Here is a 16,420-nt window from a genome sequence, read left to right on the forward strand (position 1 = left end):
TGAAGTGACGTTTTTTGTATTTCTTGTATTGGAGTTTGGATTTGTCAGTGACTGTTCCTATTTTTTAATCTTGCAGTTGCATGATCAGAAATTGTGTGTGGAGATTAGCTTAAAGACTGCTGCTAGTAGATGGTGTTCATAAGTGTTCAGCATGTAGCTAGGAAGCGTGCCATCTGCTCACTGCACGGGTTTGAATGAGGATGATCCCGGTATGCATCTCGCAGGTATCAGCTCTCAGTTATCAGTGTTCGTGTTTAAAGGGGATGTAAAGGTATACGTTTTTTTCTTTCCTAAATAGCTTCCTTTACCTTAGTGCAGTCCTCCTTCACTTACCTCATCCTTCCATTTTGCTTTTAAATGTCCTTATTTCTTCTGAGAAACCCTCACTTCCTGCTCTTCTGTCTGTAACTCCACACAGTAATGCAAGGCTTTCTTCCTGGTGTGGAGTGTCGTGCTCCCCCTCCCTTGGACTACAGGAGAGTCAGGACGCCCAATAACACACAGCTCCTTTCTCTATCTGCAACTTAGTGTCCTGACTCTCCTGTAGTCCAAGGGAGGGGGCGAGCACAACACTCCACACCAGGGAGGAAAAAAATCGAAGGATGAGGTAAGTGAAGGAGGACTGCACTAAGGTAAAGGAAGCTATTTAGGGGGGAAAAAATTGTACCTTTACAACCCCTTTAAGAGGTTTTCAAACATTTAGAGCGCCTCAGTGTGAAAGTAGCCTAAAAAGTGACAAAAATACACTGTAGGCATTCTGTGAAATGCGTGGTAGAACAAAGAGTCATTGAGTATCCAATCTTATGCTGCCCGTACACACAGCTATATGTAGCCTCCAGCTGTTGATGGCATAGATCAAGGTAACCTGCCACCCATAGCTTTGATTGTTTTAGGACTTTGAAAGAAACAGTTGGTAGTATGTTGCCTTGACCTGTTCACTTATTTCTGTGATTATCAGCTAGTTACATTTATCTGAAAACTGTCCTGTGTATGATTAGAATTTGTATTGTATTTGGTCACTTTGGAATACAGAATACCATATCCTACAACGGTCACTCAGTACATATGTGGAAGTGAAATGTATGCATACAGAGCTTTTCTATAATCTCATGAATTATATAATTATCTCTTTACTCTGTGTTCTCATATTGAGAATGTTATTACTGTATTTTTATATGTAATGATATTTTTAATAAAGAAAAGTACAACACACATGTTTTTTTTGCCAATTTATTTCATAATTTGTTTATGTATTGTGTAGTTTTAATGTTCGAAACCAACATCATGGACTTTAGAATCCATTTCTTTTGTAAAACTTTGCCCGCGCAACACAATCATTCGAGTAGTCTGCCCCAGTTGTACGACTGTCAACAGCATCAAAACTGTAAACGCTGTCTGGACCCATGTTGTATGCTGCTAAAGCACCTGTAGAAAAAAAAGTTATATTTGTATAAAAATTTGCCAATACAGTTTAAAAAGGACAAAATGTCCTTTGTGCCTAGAAAACGCAAATAGACTGTTCACTTTGCAAGGGCAATTGTACTTTACAAGAGCTTGTCCCCCAGAGCTTGGTGAATGTGGTAAAAATTCACTTTGTAAAAAATATCAAATCATGTGCAAAGAAAATAAAAAAACAAAAAACGCTTTTTTTTTTCTTGCATACGATTCACTTACAAAGTGAAGTCTATTTGCCTTCAGTAATTCAACCCTATAATCTCGTCTTTTCTTCTGCGGATAGAAAGGAACCTCTGTATAAGCCCTGAGTTGCTCCGAGCTTTCACAGGACTAAGCGCTGGAAGGTTTTTTTTTTTTTTGTTTTTTTTTATGGTAAGGCGAAGGAGGGGGCATAACGATGAACCTGCTGCTACCAGGTTTAGTTTAAAGCATACTTTTACTTTTACCATTTACAATACAACAAGATATTCCTCTGCTAGATATTAGTGATGACAATTAGGAAAGATGAAGGAGGCAATCGGCTTTCATAAAGCACTGACCGCTCCCAAATTTAACATGACCTGTTCTTTTTAAGATATGCAATAATTTTATACATACAGTTTGCTGGATATTTGAGCATTTGAATCTCCACGAATTACACATTTGATAATGTGGATGATTACCTTTCATAACATGGCTTTTTGACCAGCTTGGAAATTTTTTCTTGATTGCATCAAACATGGAAGTCAGTATTTCTGTGGCCTGTAAAAGATGCTCTTCACTGTCCCATGCTCCTCGTGGAGTATGCCATCTTTTGTCGATCTGGTGTTAAGAAAATCATATGATTTGTTAGTTGAGCTTTAAGAAGTACATACAATTAATATTACCACATTTAGTTGCAGCAGATTGGAGAAGAAATTATGTATTGTTCCATTAAAGTCTACATAAAGTGGTATTAAACCCAAAAATGGATGTACAGTCGCCTCACAGACTTGAAAACACCTTTGTGCTCAAAGGTAATTCGGTTGGTTGTATACCAGACCCACACGGGTCACTGAGCGTGTGTGCTGATCCACAGCTTTGGGACTGCGTTCCTCTGTATACCAGCTTGCAGAGATTTAAGATTGACACTGGCTCACAGCAGACACTGATGGATCAGTAAATGTGTGTACTCATCCACGGCTGACGAGACTGTACAACCTGCAGTAGCTTGAGTGGATAACCAACTCTCAGCTCGTAGTTTAATGTAAAAGTCGAAGGAAGACAGATGGTGCATTACCGTTTATAAAATCATGTATACAGAGGAACACAGTAAGCAGCCAATCGAATTTCCTTCGAGCACAGTGGTGTTTTCATGCCATAGTCTGTGAAGTGACCGTACACCTTGGGATCTGCATCCTAATCTATTTGGATTGTTCTTTAGTTCACTTTTTTTTTTTTTTTTTTTATCATTTTTTTTATTCGGTAAAAAGAAAAACACACATGTCAAAGTAGTTGTCATATGACAGCATAAAACATAATGACAGAAAATGTACCAATACCACGATACAACACAAAAATCCAAACAGGAACTAAACGACCATGACCGAGATACATAGTCGTAATTTTAGCGTAGAAGGGCGGAGGATCACATTTTCAATTCTCCCCTCCCCACCCCCACCCCCCCTCAATAGATTCGAGGGAAGGGGGAGTTGTATTGGATCGATCTTGATCAAAATCTAGAGTGCAAACGTATCTTAATGTAGCGTATAACAAAAACAAGATAGAGGTACCCTCGTTAAAGAGAGAGAGTACAGGGTCCACCGTAGAGAGGAGGAGGAGGGGGGAACAGAAACCGGGAATAAATGAGAAACGGAGCGAATATAAGGTAGAGTAGAGAGAGGGGGGTAAAAAAAAAGGGAGAATAATAAGGGGTCACGAGTGGATCCACACCCGCCACCCCCTCACCATCCCAAATACAGCAGTGAAGGCAATGCCGCATTCACTCGTCAACCCTGAGAGACATACTGATGGTATGTCAGTAAATAAGAGATGGGTCCAACAAGCCCATGTGGTTGGGAATTTATGAATCCTGTTTTGCGAAATGTGGATCAGTTCCTCCATTTCTTTTATGGTGGATATCCTTGCCAACCATTCCCTGACTGTTGGGGTGTGAGTAAAGCGCCAATGTCTGGGGATACAAAGTCTGGCAGCGTTAACTATATGCATGGCTAAGGACTTGTAGTAATCTTTTTTTGGGTAGCGATCTATGGTGCAATAGGAATTGGCCCGGGGTGAAGTCCAGGGTAAATGTGATGATATGTGAAATGAGACTGTGGACCTCTTTAGTTCACTTTCTGATTCATTCATCTTTTTGTTTTTATTTGTATTTAAAGTGATTTTTAGATTTATTTTTTTATAGATACTTTGCACAATTTATCTGTACCTTGATTGGTTAGATAAGCTCAAGCACACTTTGTTGTCATTCACACAGGTTTATTATTATTTGTGTTTATCTACATGTATATCTGGCAATGATACTCATCAGACAGACCAGGATATACACACAATTCCTTGCATTAACACAGGTTCATTCTAGGGTTGCCACCTGTCCGGGATTCACCCAGACAGTTCGGGTTTTGAATCATGTGTCCAGGTTTCAGCCCCCTTGAAACCCAGACACATTATTCAGACATGAATGTGGCTCAGAACAGGGTCTGACAGGAGAGTGAGAAGGCACTATGCACGCCGCAATACTATTTTCTTTGGACTGCCCAACGATGTCCCAAGTCTGTTATCCCATAGTCAGTGTATACTAAAAAAAAAACGGCATTGCTAAAGTGTTTGGGTTTGGCTTGAAGACAAAGGGGCAACCCTAGTTCATTCCCTTTTATTGTGGGTTCATTTTTTAATCCCATCACAGTCAGCGCATCTCCCACATTTTAAGTTGCAATATAATAAAGGTTTGCTTTTGGGTCTATTACCGCTTTAATGAGTCTTCTCAAACAGTGTAATGTATGCTGTATGTGTTAGGCATTTGTTCCAAAATAGTTTTTCTGCCCCTAGAAGGTGACAGAAATGCATATAAATCCTTCTGCAGCTTTAAAAACTTGTGAAGGAACTTAGAAGCATGCAGGCCAAATGCACCTTAACCACTTGACCACTGGGCACTTAAACCCCCTTCCTAACCAGACCAATTTTCAGCTTTCAGTGCTCTCACAATTTGAATGACAATTACCCAGTCATACAACGTTGTACCCATATGAAATTTCTGTCCTTTTTTTCACACAAATAGAGCTTTCTTTTGGTGGTATTTGATCACCTCTGGGTTTTTTTATTTTTTGCACTATAAAAGAAAAAAGACTGAAAATTCTGTAAAAAAAAAAATAATAATTCTCGTTTCTGTCATATTAGCAGGTTATTTCTCACACACAGCATATGCATACCAGAAATTACACCCCAAAACACATTCTGCTATTCCTCCTGAGTATGGCAATACCACATGTGTGAGACTTTTACAGAGCGTGGCCACATACAGAGGCCTAACATGCAGGGAGCACCATCAAGCGTTCTGGAGCACCCAGGCCAATTCTGACATTTCTCTCCTACATGTAAAAATCATCATTTATTTGCAAAAAAATTACATAGAAACCCAAAACATTATATATTCTTCTTTAGCAGAGACCCTAGAGAATACAATGGCGGCCATTACATTCTCTAGGGTCTCTGCTAAAGAAGAATATATAATGTTTTTTTTGCACAGTATTTTTGCAGCAATTTTTTTAACACGTTTTTAAAAAAAAAACTGTTTTGTGCTTAAAAAAACCCACAAAACAGTAAAGTTAGCCCAATGTTTTTGCATAATATGAAAGATGAAGTTACGCCGAGTAAATAGATACCCAACATGTCGCCCTCCAAAATTGCACACGCTCGTGGAATGGCGCCAAACTTTGCTACTAAAAATCCCCATAGGTGACGTTTTAATTATTTTTATTAGTTACATGTTTTTAGTTACAGAGGAGGTCTAGGGCCAAGATGATTGCTCTCGTTCTAACATTTGCAGCGATACCTCAAATGTGTAGCTTGAACACCGGTTTCATATGTGGGCGGGACTACGTGTGCGTTCGCTTCTGTGTGCGAGCACACAGGGACAGCGGCGCTTTAAAAAAATATATATATTTTATTGTTCATTTTACTTTATTTTAGTTTGACACTTTTTTTTCCCCAAAAATACATTTTTGGATCACTTTTATTCCTATTATAAGCAATGTAAACATCCCTTGTGTGACGAGACCCTTGCTCGCCCAGGTCCTGCTCTCCCGACACTCCTCTGCTACCAGTGAGTCAGCTTGCAGATTGCAAAAGTCTGATGGTCCAGTCATCCAAGGTTCCGGGATCCGAATTACAGCTATGTGCCATTCGGACCCATTAAGAACAAACACCAGGCAGGCTGTATGTAAGTTCCAACAGGACTCTTTATTTTCAATTACACAGCACACTTTTATACAGAATTTGGAACATCCCACTCCCAACAACCGCTTTCCTATTGGTCAATTGTAAAGTATATGCAGTCTTCACTCAGGTCCCCCTTGACCATGCAAATGAGGACTTGAAATTGTCAACAGGGATTGGTCCAATAGCTTGGATAGAAAGACTTGTGTATTGAGACAGAAGCCCCAGGGGGTAATCAATATACACAATAACCCGGTCTACTTAATTACTACCTCTGAGAGGTTACATTGCTTTAGACAATAGAATGCTAATTCAATACAGCTGACAGGAGGCTTCTGACCTTTAGAACAATAAACACATACATCTAGATTCAATTAACCTTCAATCCATAGTTTTTAGCCAGACGGAGCGTCTCCGACACCCGCTCTTAACCTGCAGAACACAATAAAAGGTATTTCTCTAGCTGGTTCCACTTAGCATTTCAATAACCGATGTCCTTGCATTGAATGTCCCTCTCCTGTGTAACAGATGTCAAGTAGAAACATTTTAATATCTCAAGGTCCATGACATTACTTCCCCTGGGAAACAGTCCAACAGCCGCAGTGGGACCCAAACGGGTCAACTCGAGGATGTTGGAAAAATAGTCTTAAAGTTCCAGGACTGTCTGCTGGGATGACCCATCTGCCTTCCTGTTTTGAGGTCCTGGCCCATAATCGGACGGCAAGAGGCTTGCATTCAGTCCTCTCCAAAAGCCCCTGTCCCGGCTAGGTCTGTCACACATCTCCCCCTTTGGCAGGAGACTAACACTGGGAGAGACCCCAATTCCGGTACCCACCCAGTACCCCAGATAACTTGTCCCAAACAGAGCATTACTCACCCAGCCAATCTCTGCCTCTCTCAGAGAACATGCCTGCCGCTGGGGAGAGGCCTGGACTGGCCCTTCTCCCTGGAGTCCTTTCAGCCGCTGGAGAGAAGACAGGGTGGCTGGGCTCAGTTCATCATGCCGTTGGGAATCTGGGCCAACTGGCCACCATTCCTGGGGTATACCAGTGGAGACTGCAGTCCCATCCACTGATGCTAGGTAAAAATCCCCCGGTGCTTGCAAAGCAAAGCCGACATCCTCCTGTCTCAGTGCCGCACCATGTTCTGGGGTTGTGTCCGTGGAGATCGGAGTCCCATCCACTACCACAGGAACCCCCTCTCCTGTTAGTTGAGAGCAGAGGCCTGGGGCACTCTGCTCTGTTGCCAGCTCTTCCGCTGGGTTGCTGTGAGTGGAGACCACAGTCCCATCCACCGATATCCGCTCAAGCTGTAGTGGGGTACAGCCGCCAGTAGCATCCTGTCCTGCTGCCAGTGATTCAGCTGGGAGTACGAGCTTTACCACCTCAGCTTGTTGCTGGGGAGGGGGGCCAACCGCCCCGGCTCCCTGGAACTCCACAGTTGGTCCCAGTGCTGGGCAGAGATGGCTAGCATTCTGCCCTGTTGCCAGCACTTCTGCTGGGGGTGCATAATCCATAACATCCTCTGAACAGTCCATACACTCTGTAATCTGTGGCTGGGGAGTGATCGCCATCTTCTCACCCTGAGCCTCCGGAACTGCCACAGGGGTGGGGCAGAGGTCTTGATCCCTCTGTCCGGTGACCAGCGCTTCAGCTGGGGAAGTTCCTTGTAACTCCACAAATACTGTCCTTGGTGCTGGGCAGAGCACAGTGAAGTTTGGCCCTGATACCAGCTCTTCTGTTGGAGGCTCCCCAGGTTGTTCTTCCTCAGCAGAAAAGTCTATCAAATCCCCTGTCTCTACAACTGGTGTCTGGGGATAGAGGTTCACCATCTCCTGTCCATGGAACCCAGAAGATGCTATGGGTACTGAGCAGAGGTTAGCGGAGCTCGGCCCTGCGGTCAGCACTTCAGCTTTGGGAATGGCAAGCTCCCGATTTTCCACTGCTGATTCATCAGCCAGGATTTCATCACTGTCAGCTGATATTTCCTCATAGTCCCAGGTAAAGGGAACCTCACCCTGCTGCTGAGCGGAGTCTAGCAGCTGTTTGTAGGCGATTTCCAGTTCCCATTCCTGAGCGGCCAGGAATTCCAAATCTTCCTGTAACCAGTGCACTTCCGGGACATTCAGTCTTCGCTCTCTGTGCTCCATTATTTCCTCCCAACGCCACTCCCGATCGCTCCCAAAGTTGGGATCCCTGGACATCCTCCAATACAACAATCCCAGGCCATCATAGTCAAAGCCTTCCGTGGGGCTGTCATCCGCTGACCACGGGCACTCTTGGACTACATACCACCGGAGGGCTCTGTAGCTCTCGTCCAACCGCATCTCTTCCCGGATCAGCCTGCTTAACTCTGCTGTCCACTCCTGCTTTGGTTGTTCCCCCAATAACAGCATCCGTACTTCATACTGTGACCAGTACCTTACATGGATGGAGGGGAGAGCTTTTCCCTGGTGTCGCTGCTCGCGGGCTAGCGCTTCTTTCCAGAGTTCGCAGCGGATCGAATCAGACCATCCAAGCAGGACCTCCTCTGATACTGGTCCTCTGCGCTGTATCTGCTTCTCTCGCAACCTCCTTCTGAATTCCTCTTCAATGGTTACTGATATCTGTACCTCTCCTCTTCTTTCATTTGGTGCTGCTTCTTTAGGTGTTGTCACCGATCGCCGTATTTCTGCAATTCTCAGCTCCTGTTGCCGCTCTCGTTCTCTCTGTTGTCGCTCTCGTTCTCTCTCATCCTGCCGCTGGAGGTCTCTAATGGTATTCTGTATGGCGGTCTCTGATGGGTTCGCACCATATAATGCCAACCACTGTTGAACTCGCTGCTGGAACAAGTCTTCAACTGACCGGGGTCCTGCATCACCATCCCTCTGATCCATCTCGGCTAGCGCAATGATCAGGGTGGCCTTGTTCTTCCCACCGGTCCCTCCACGGCTCTCAAGCAAGTCTTTTAGCATGGTTCTCCTCCAGGCTGCATAGCTGGTCATTCATGGTGGTGGTTTGGAGTTGTCCCAGTAACTGGAGAGCAAATCCCACCGCTGCCAACCAATGTGACGAGACCCTTGCTCGCCCAGGTCCTGCTCTCCCGACACTCCTCTGCTACCAGTGAGTCAGCTTGCAGATTGCAAAAGTCTGATGGTCCAGTCATCCAAGGTTCCGGGATCCGAATTACAGCTATGTGCCATTCGGACCCATTAAGAACAAACACCAGGCAGGCTGTATGTAAGTTCCAACAGGACTCTTTATTTTCAATTACACAGCACACTTTTATACAGAATTTGGAACATCCCACTCCCAACAACCGCTTTCCTATTGGTCAATTGTAAAGTATATGCAGTCTTCACTCAGGTCCCCCTTGACCATGCAAATGAGGACTTGAAATTGTCAACAGGGATTGGTCCAATAGCTTGGATAGAAAGACTTGTGTATTGAGACAGAAGCCCCAGGGGGTAATCAATATACACAATAACCCGGTCTACTTAATTACTACCTCTGAGAGGTTACATTGCTTTAGACAATAGAATGCTAATTCAATACAGCTGACAGGAGGCTTCTGACCTTTAGAACAATAAACACATACATCTAGATTCAATTAACCTTCAATCCATAGTTTTTAGCCAGACGGAGCGTCTCCGACACCCGCTCTTAACCTGCAGAACACAATAAAAGGTATTTCTCTAGCTGGTTCCACTTAGCATTTCAATAACCGATGTCCTTGCATTGAATGTCCCTCTCCTGTGTAACAGATGTCAAGTAGAAACATTTTAATATCTCAAGGTCCATGACACCTTGTATTAGAAATATAGCATGACAGGTCCTCTTTACAGTGAGATATAGGGTCAATAAGACCCCACATCTCACCTCTAGGCTGGTTTGATCGTAGCGGTGGTGAGTATTGCGGAGTATTGGCAAGGTATTGCAGAGTATTGTGCGGGGTATTGCAGAGTATTGTGCGGGGTATTGTGCAGGGTATTGCAGAGTATTGCCCAGGGATTTGCAGGGTACTGCAGAGTATTGCGCAGGGATGGATGGCTGGATATGTGACTACATTTGTCACAGATCCAGCCCACAGTGCTGCTGCTGCCACCCGCTCTCTCCCCTCTCCTCTCACACTGTACCGATCGGTACAGAGAGGAGAGGGAGGAACCGGCGTCCTCACATGACGCTGGTTTGTTTACAAGTGATCGCTCCGTCATTTGAGGGAGCGATCATGTCTTCTAGACCCAGCGCTCACGGATGATTCCGGATTCTGGGAGGACAACTCGAACGCGCTGTAGACCGTCTTTTGCTCTCCACTACTCGCGTCTGACAGACATGAGTGAGGAAAAGCTGATTACCGGCTTTTCCTGTTTACATCGTGATCAGCCGTGATTGGACACGGCTGATCACGTGGTAAAGACTGACACCCTGCAAGAATTTGACAGAGCCATAAAATAAATGAAAATAGGCAAAGCCCCAGGCCCGGATGGGCCTACCCCTACAATATTATAAGACTTTCTCTGACATACTGAAACCAAGGTTTTTGAAAACATTCCGGTCCCTTCATTCGGAACAAAACCCCCCAAAACAATTTTTAGAAGCCCACATCACGGTAATACCCAAAGAAGGCAAAGACATGACACAGGTCAGTAATTACAGACCAATATCCTTAATAAATGTTGATGTAAAGGTTTATGCTAAAATATTAGCCAATAGGATCCTTCCCTTGTTAACTTCCCTAATAGCCTTAGACCAAGTGGGATTTATCCCGGGTAGGGAGGGGCGGGACAACACAATAAAAGTCCTTAACATAACTCATTGGCTAACGTCTAAACAGAAACAAGGTTTCTTCTTATCCCTTGACGCCGAGAAGGCGCTCGACAGAGTGGCCTGGGACTTCATTGATGCAGGGCTAAAACACATAGGTTTTCTACCTCAAATGAGATCATACATTAAAGTCTTGTATTCTAATCCTACTGCTAGGGTCCGGGTCAATGGCCACCTGTCGGGCACCTTCAATCTACGCAACGGAACCAGACAGGGATGCCCTCTATCCCCCCTTTTATTTGTTTTAACACTTGAACCCCTGTTAAATAAAATCAGATCAAATGACGATATTAAAAGAATTAAGATTCAGAACAATACCTACAAATTAGAAGCTTTTGCAGATGACCTTGAATATTTTCAATTACTATCTAATTTAAAAATAAATCACTCCAAATCCAATGCCCTCAACATATCGATGCCTTCCAGCGTAGTAGAATTATGTAAAAAAAACTTTCTATTTAATTGGGCAAATCGCAGCATGGGAATTGAAATCTCTTCAGACCTGAAAGACCTCTTTCACCTTAATTTCACTCCAGTATTAAAAGAAACACAGGAAGATCTGAAGAGATGGAATGCACTAAATATATCTTGGTTCGGACGAGCTTCCCTAATCAAGATGACTATTTTACCGCGGTTCCTCTACAAACAATTCCTATCAAAATTCCCTTGTCATTTTTTACTACCTTTCGCAAAGCATGTTCCTCCTTTATTTGGAGAGGTAAATCTCCTAGAATTAAATGTTCTAGATTAAATCTACCCAAGAGTAGGGGAGACATAGCTCTACCCGACCTCAGAAAATATCATCAGGCTGCCCGCTTAACAAGGATTGTAGACTGGAACATACATCATACGGTGAAAGACTGGGTGAACCTAGAACAAACACAGTCCCCTCACGATCTAAAATATCTACCTTGGATTAATCCTAAGTATCATTCAAACTTTATCAAAACGCACCCTCTTATCGGACCCGCATTAGAAATCTTCCACAGTACCTTCAAAATCACTAATCCCTCCCCCTGGTTGGGCCCTCTTACACCACTTCTGAACAATCCAGACTTTCCCGGGGTCTCTTATTGCACTGGAACTACATCCAAATCAGACATTTTTTAACCAAAAAAGACATCATCCATCACTGGATAAGACCCTTGACACTGTTAGAAAAACTTTGCACCAAAACAACTCCACACGGACATATTATCTCGTCCCTTTACAATTCACTATTTGAAGACATCAATGATTTCTCCAGCTCATCCTGTAAAACATGGGAAAGAGATTTAGATATTAACCTGTCCGCAGAAGACTGGGAAAAAATGTATCTATATGCACATAAAGGATCACTTAATGTCGCCACACAAGAAAGTGGTTTTAAGATCATCATTAGATGGTACAGAACCACTACTACCCTTCACAAAATTTCACCTCTGGTGTCTGATAGATGCTGGAGATGTAAACGCGAGGAGGGTTCGATACTACATGTTTGGTGGTCATGCCCTCTAATTCAATCTTTCTGGATATCAGTACACAAAACTATTAAACTAGTCACCTCTGAGAACTTGAGTTTCACACCGATTCAGTATCTCTTACACTTCAACTCTATCCCTAAGAAACAGTACTTGAAATCTCTTCCCATGTTCATGATCAATGCGGCACGTCAATGCATCCCCTGTCATTGGCAAACTACTCATGTCCCAACTAAAGCTGAATGGTTTAGGAGAATCAACAACATAGAAAGAGTTGAGGAACTCATCAGCATCTCCCAAGAGAGAATTACAAAATTTTCAGTGATTTGGTCCAACTGGACATCATTTAAGGTATCTCAAAACTATAAGTCGGTTATTACATAATATTGAAATTAATACAGGAAAATACGTTATCTCCAGACTTCTGTATACTATTTCTTACTTGTATGTATGAAATTAAGCTTTAAATGTCTGTAATCTTTCTTCCTCCGCCACTCCCCCCCCCTTTTTTTGTTTACCCTTCCCTCCCCTTTTCCCCCCTCTATCTATAAGATTACTCGATCAAACATATATCTGTTCATTGATCTAATTTAAAAACGGTGACAGTTTTGCTATCCATACTCAATTGCCAAAGATATTGTATGTAACAACTGTATTAATGTATAAATGAGATAAAGTGGGGTTCCGCGCATCCTAACACGCAGACATGTATTAATGTATAACATCTTTGCTAAAATTATTTTTTTTCATTACATACATGTATTGTTTACAATGTATTATGCCCTATTGTTCACCCAATAAAGACTTTTTGTGAAAAAAAATATTTTATATATATATATATATATATGTGTTTTTATATATATATATATATATATATATATATATATATATATATATATATATATATATATATATATATATATATATTATTATTATTATTATTATTATTATTATTATTATTAAAGGGCCCAGAGGTCCCCAGGGCCTCGGTTGACAACCCCCCTTTTTTTAAAAATGTTTATTTTTTATATTTTATTTCTTTTTTTTTTCTTATATATATATATATATATATATATATATATATATATATATATATATATATATATATATATAAATTAAATGGCTCAGATGTCCCCAGGGCCCCATGTGGCAAACCCCCTTTTTTTTATAAATGTTTATTTTTTTATTTTGTTTTATAAATATATATATATTTTTTATTAAAGAGCCCAGACGTCCTCAGGGCCCTGGATGACAACCCCCCCCCTTTTATTTTATTTTTTATAAATGTTTATTTTATTTTTATTTTTTATATATTTTTTTTAAGGGGCCCAGAGGTTTCTTTTTTAAATTTTTTATTAAAGGTCCCAGATGGCAACCCCCCTTTTTTTGCAATTTATTTTTATAAATTTTATATATATATATATATATATATATATATATATATATATATACACTTTTTTTTTTAATTAAAGGGCCCAGAGGTCCCCAGGGCCCCAGATGGCTACCCCCCCCCCCGGTTCTCTGCTCCAGGGGGCCATGCCTGAAGCTGTGTAAGGGGCCCCATAATTCCTGATGGCGGCCCCGGTTGTGATCATGCAATAAACTATCCGTTTGGATGCTATTTTATGTCTATCCATGGTGTGCTGGCAAATATCTTTGTTGTGTCAACCAGTATCCAGCTGGTTGTTGCTGCAGCGCCCAAATTTGAGAGCTCATCTAGGAATGTGTGCGATGGGAAATGCCCGACGAAGGGGTCCTCCATAGCCCCCAAACCATTGCACTTTACCATTGTGATGCGATCACCTGAGTAAATGTTTTGACAGTTTTTAAGATCCGTAGTGTGCTGGCAATATATACTTTGGCCTATGGTACCGGTTTCCAACTGGCGATTGCAACAGCACTCGCTTACATTTCCATTTGCCATTTCCAGGAACGTGTGCAATGGGCATTATACACATATGTGAGCATTTAATGGCAAGATGAACACGCATGTTCTTTTGCCAAGTCAGTTTTTGTATCAAGCATCTCAAACATGTGCTGACAATTTTTGGCACTTAAATAACCATTTAGGTCCTATGTTAGGCTAAGGTAGAAATCCAGAAAATATTATAGCCAAAACATTAATAGCACCTTAAGGTGATTGTAAAGGTTCATTTTTTAACCACTTTAGCCCCTATACATTTCGCTGGTCAAAGACCAGGCCACTTTTTGCGATTCGGCACTGTGTCGCTTTAACTGACAATTGCGCGGTTGTACGACGTAGCTCCCAAACAAAATTGACGTCCCTTTTTTTCCCACAAATGGAGCTTTCTTTTGGTGGTATTTGATCACCTCTGCGGTTTTTATTTTTTGCGCTATAAACAAAAATAGAGCGTAAATTTTGAAAAAAATGCTGTATTTTTTATTTTTTGCTGTAATAAATATCACCAAAAATATATATATATATAAAAAAAAAATCCACAGTTTAGGCCGATACGTATTCTTCTACATATTTTTTGTAAAAAAAAATCGCAATAGGCATTTATTGATTGGTTTGCACAGAAGTTATAGCTTCTACAAAATAGTTTTATGGCATTTGTAATAATATTTTTTTTTTACTAGTAATGGTGGCGATCATCGATTTTTATCGTGACTGCGACATTATGGAAGACACATCGGATACTTTTGACACCATTTTGGGGCCATTGTCATTTTTACAGCGATCAGTGCTATAAAAATTCACTGATTACTGTAAAAATGACACTGGCAGTGAAGGGGTTAAGTGTGTACTAGGGAGTGTTTATAACTGTTAAGGGGCGTGGCCGATCCCGATCGCGGGTCCCGTGGGTGCGGTCATGGAGCTCCGGAACATGTCGCGACCCACGGCTGGGATCTTAAAGTGCACGTACCTGTACGTCTTTGTGCCCAGCCGTACCATTCTGTCGACGTATATCGTCGTGCGGCGGTCCTTAGGTGGTTAATATAAAAAATATGTTATACTTACCAGCTCTGTGCAAGGGTTTTGCACAGAGTGGCCTCCCTGTCAGAAAAACCTTGAGACTTTACAACTCCTTTAATGTCTTCACTTTTCTATATTCAGTTCATGCCGCTTTAACTGGTGTGTGTATTACTGTTATATTCAAGTGTAATTTGTAAAAATGCAGTACAGTTTATATATTGTGCATACTTGTCTGTATTTCTATTAGGATAAATTATATGTCATCAACATTTCCAGTGTGCTGCTTATTCATTTTACTATTAATGTAAACCTTTCATTACCTGCATCAGGCCAAAAGCATTGGCATGATCACCCCATTTATTAGCGTCCAAAGCAGCTCCACCACGTGATTCACGAGACACGATTGCTGCAATTATAGCTGCGTCCACACCAGTTTGCCAGGACACAGACTTAATCCTCTCCCTGTAACAGTTTACCCTTTGCAGATCTGTTCTTGCCAGTTTTTCAGATGCTGGTATTCCTTTAAGAAAGTAAAAAGAATATTGTCTTAGAAGATATTAGCGGAATCTTTTTTTACAGCAAGAAAAGTTACAAATTTGACCAAAAAACTCAAGGTTCTGCTTTGAAAATGTATACAGATAACCAATAAGAAAATGAACAAAATATTTGTTACAGGGAATGTGTTTTTTAGATAAAGATGTAAAATAAGTAAGATTTCTTTGAACTTATCAATTTGATCAATATGTGTTAATGTTTTAAAAAACTGTCCTTACATGGATTACATATTCATGCGGTGTTCTCCATGCAAGCCTATGTGGTGTCATACTGAGAAAAATGCACTTCAAATGTGGCTTATACATTATCTCAACAGTTTCACATACAGAGCCAGACGAATTGCAATGACAGTACCCTCTAGCAACTAATCTGCATGTTGCTATATATTATATATACAATCATGGCCGAAATTGTTGGCACCCACCCAAGAAATGTTTACAGAAAATCCCCTATTTCTCACAGAAAAGCATTGCAGTAACACATGTTTTGCTATACACATGTGTATTCCCTTTGTGTGTATTGGAACAAAACAAAAATAGGAGGAAAAAAAGAAAATTGGACATAATGTCACACAAAACTCCAAAAATGGGCTGGTCAAAATTCTTGGCACCTTTTCAAAATTGTAGATAAATAAGATTGTTTAAAGCATGTGATGCTCCTTTTGGCTGGGTTCACACTTGTCCGACAAACGGTCCTACATTGGGAGCCTCATGTAGCATGACGTGTGAAAATCAATGTTTCCCTATGAGAGCTGTCTTAGGCTGGGTTCACACTACTACCGTGTTTCCCCGAAAATAAGC

The 16,420-nt window shown here is 41.5% G+C and overlaps 1 protein-coding gene across 3 annotated transcripts in view; it reads right to left on the minus strand.

Moving 5' to 3' along the window:
* Positions 1 to 1,216: 1,216 nt before the first annotated feature.
* The window catches only part of LOC120926439 (lysozyme g-like), a 90,447-nt gene continuing 75,243 nt past the window's right edge, over positions 1,217 to 16,420 (minus strand). The window contains exons 4-6 of one of the 3 annotated variants that reach the window (XM_040336351.1): positions 15,386 to 15,585; positions 2,118 to 2,256; positions 1,217 to 1,425 (exon numbers count right to left, since the gene is read on the minus strand). In XM_040336351.1, coding sequence (XP_040192285.1) covers positions 1,292 to 1,425; positions 2,118 to 2,256; positions 15,386 to 15,585 — 473 coding nt within the window. In that variant the 3' untranslated portion in view covers positions 1,217 to 1,291. The remainder of the gene's footprint in view (positions 1,426 to 2,117; positions 2,257 to 15,385; positions 15,586 to 16,420) is intronic. The other 2 variants (XM_040336353.1, XM_040336350.1) reach the window with 2 other exon arrangements.

The sequence above is a fragment of the Rana temporaria genome, chromosome 2, assembly GCF_905171775.1.
Source record: "Rana temporaria chromosome 2, aRanTem1.1, whole genome shotgun sequence".
In the NCBI taxonomy this organism is placed as follows: Eukaryota; Metazoa; Chordata; class Amphibia; order Anura; family Ranidae; genus Rana; species Rana temporaria.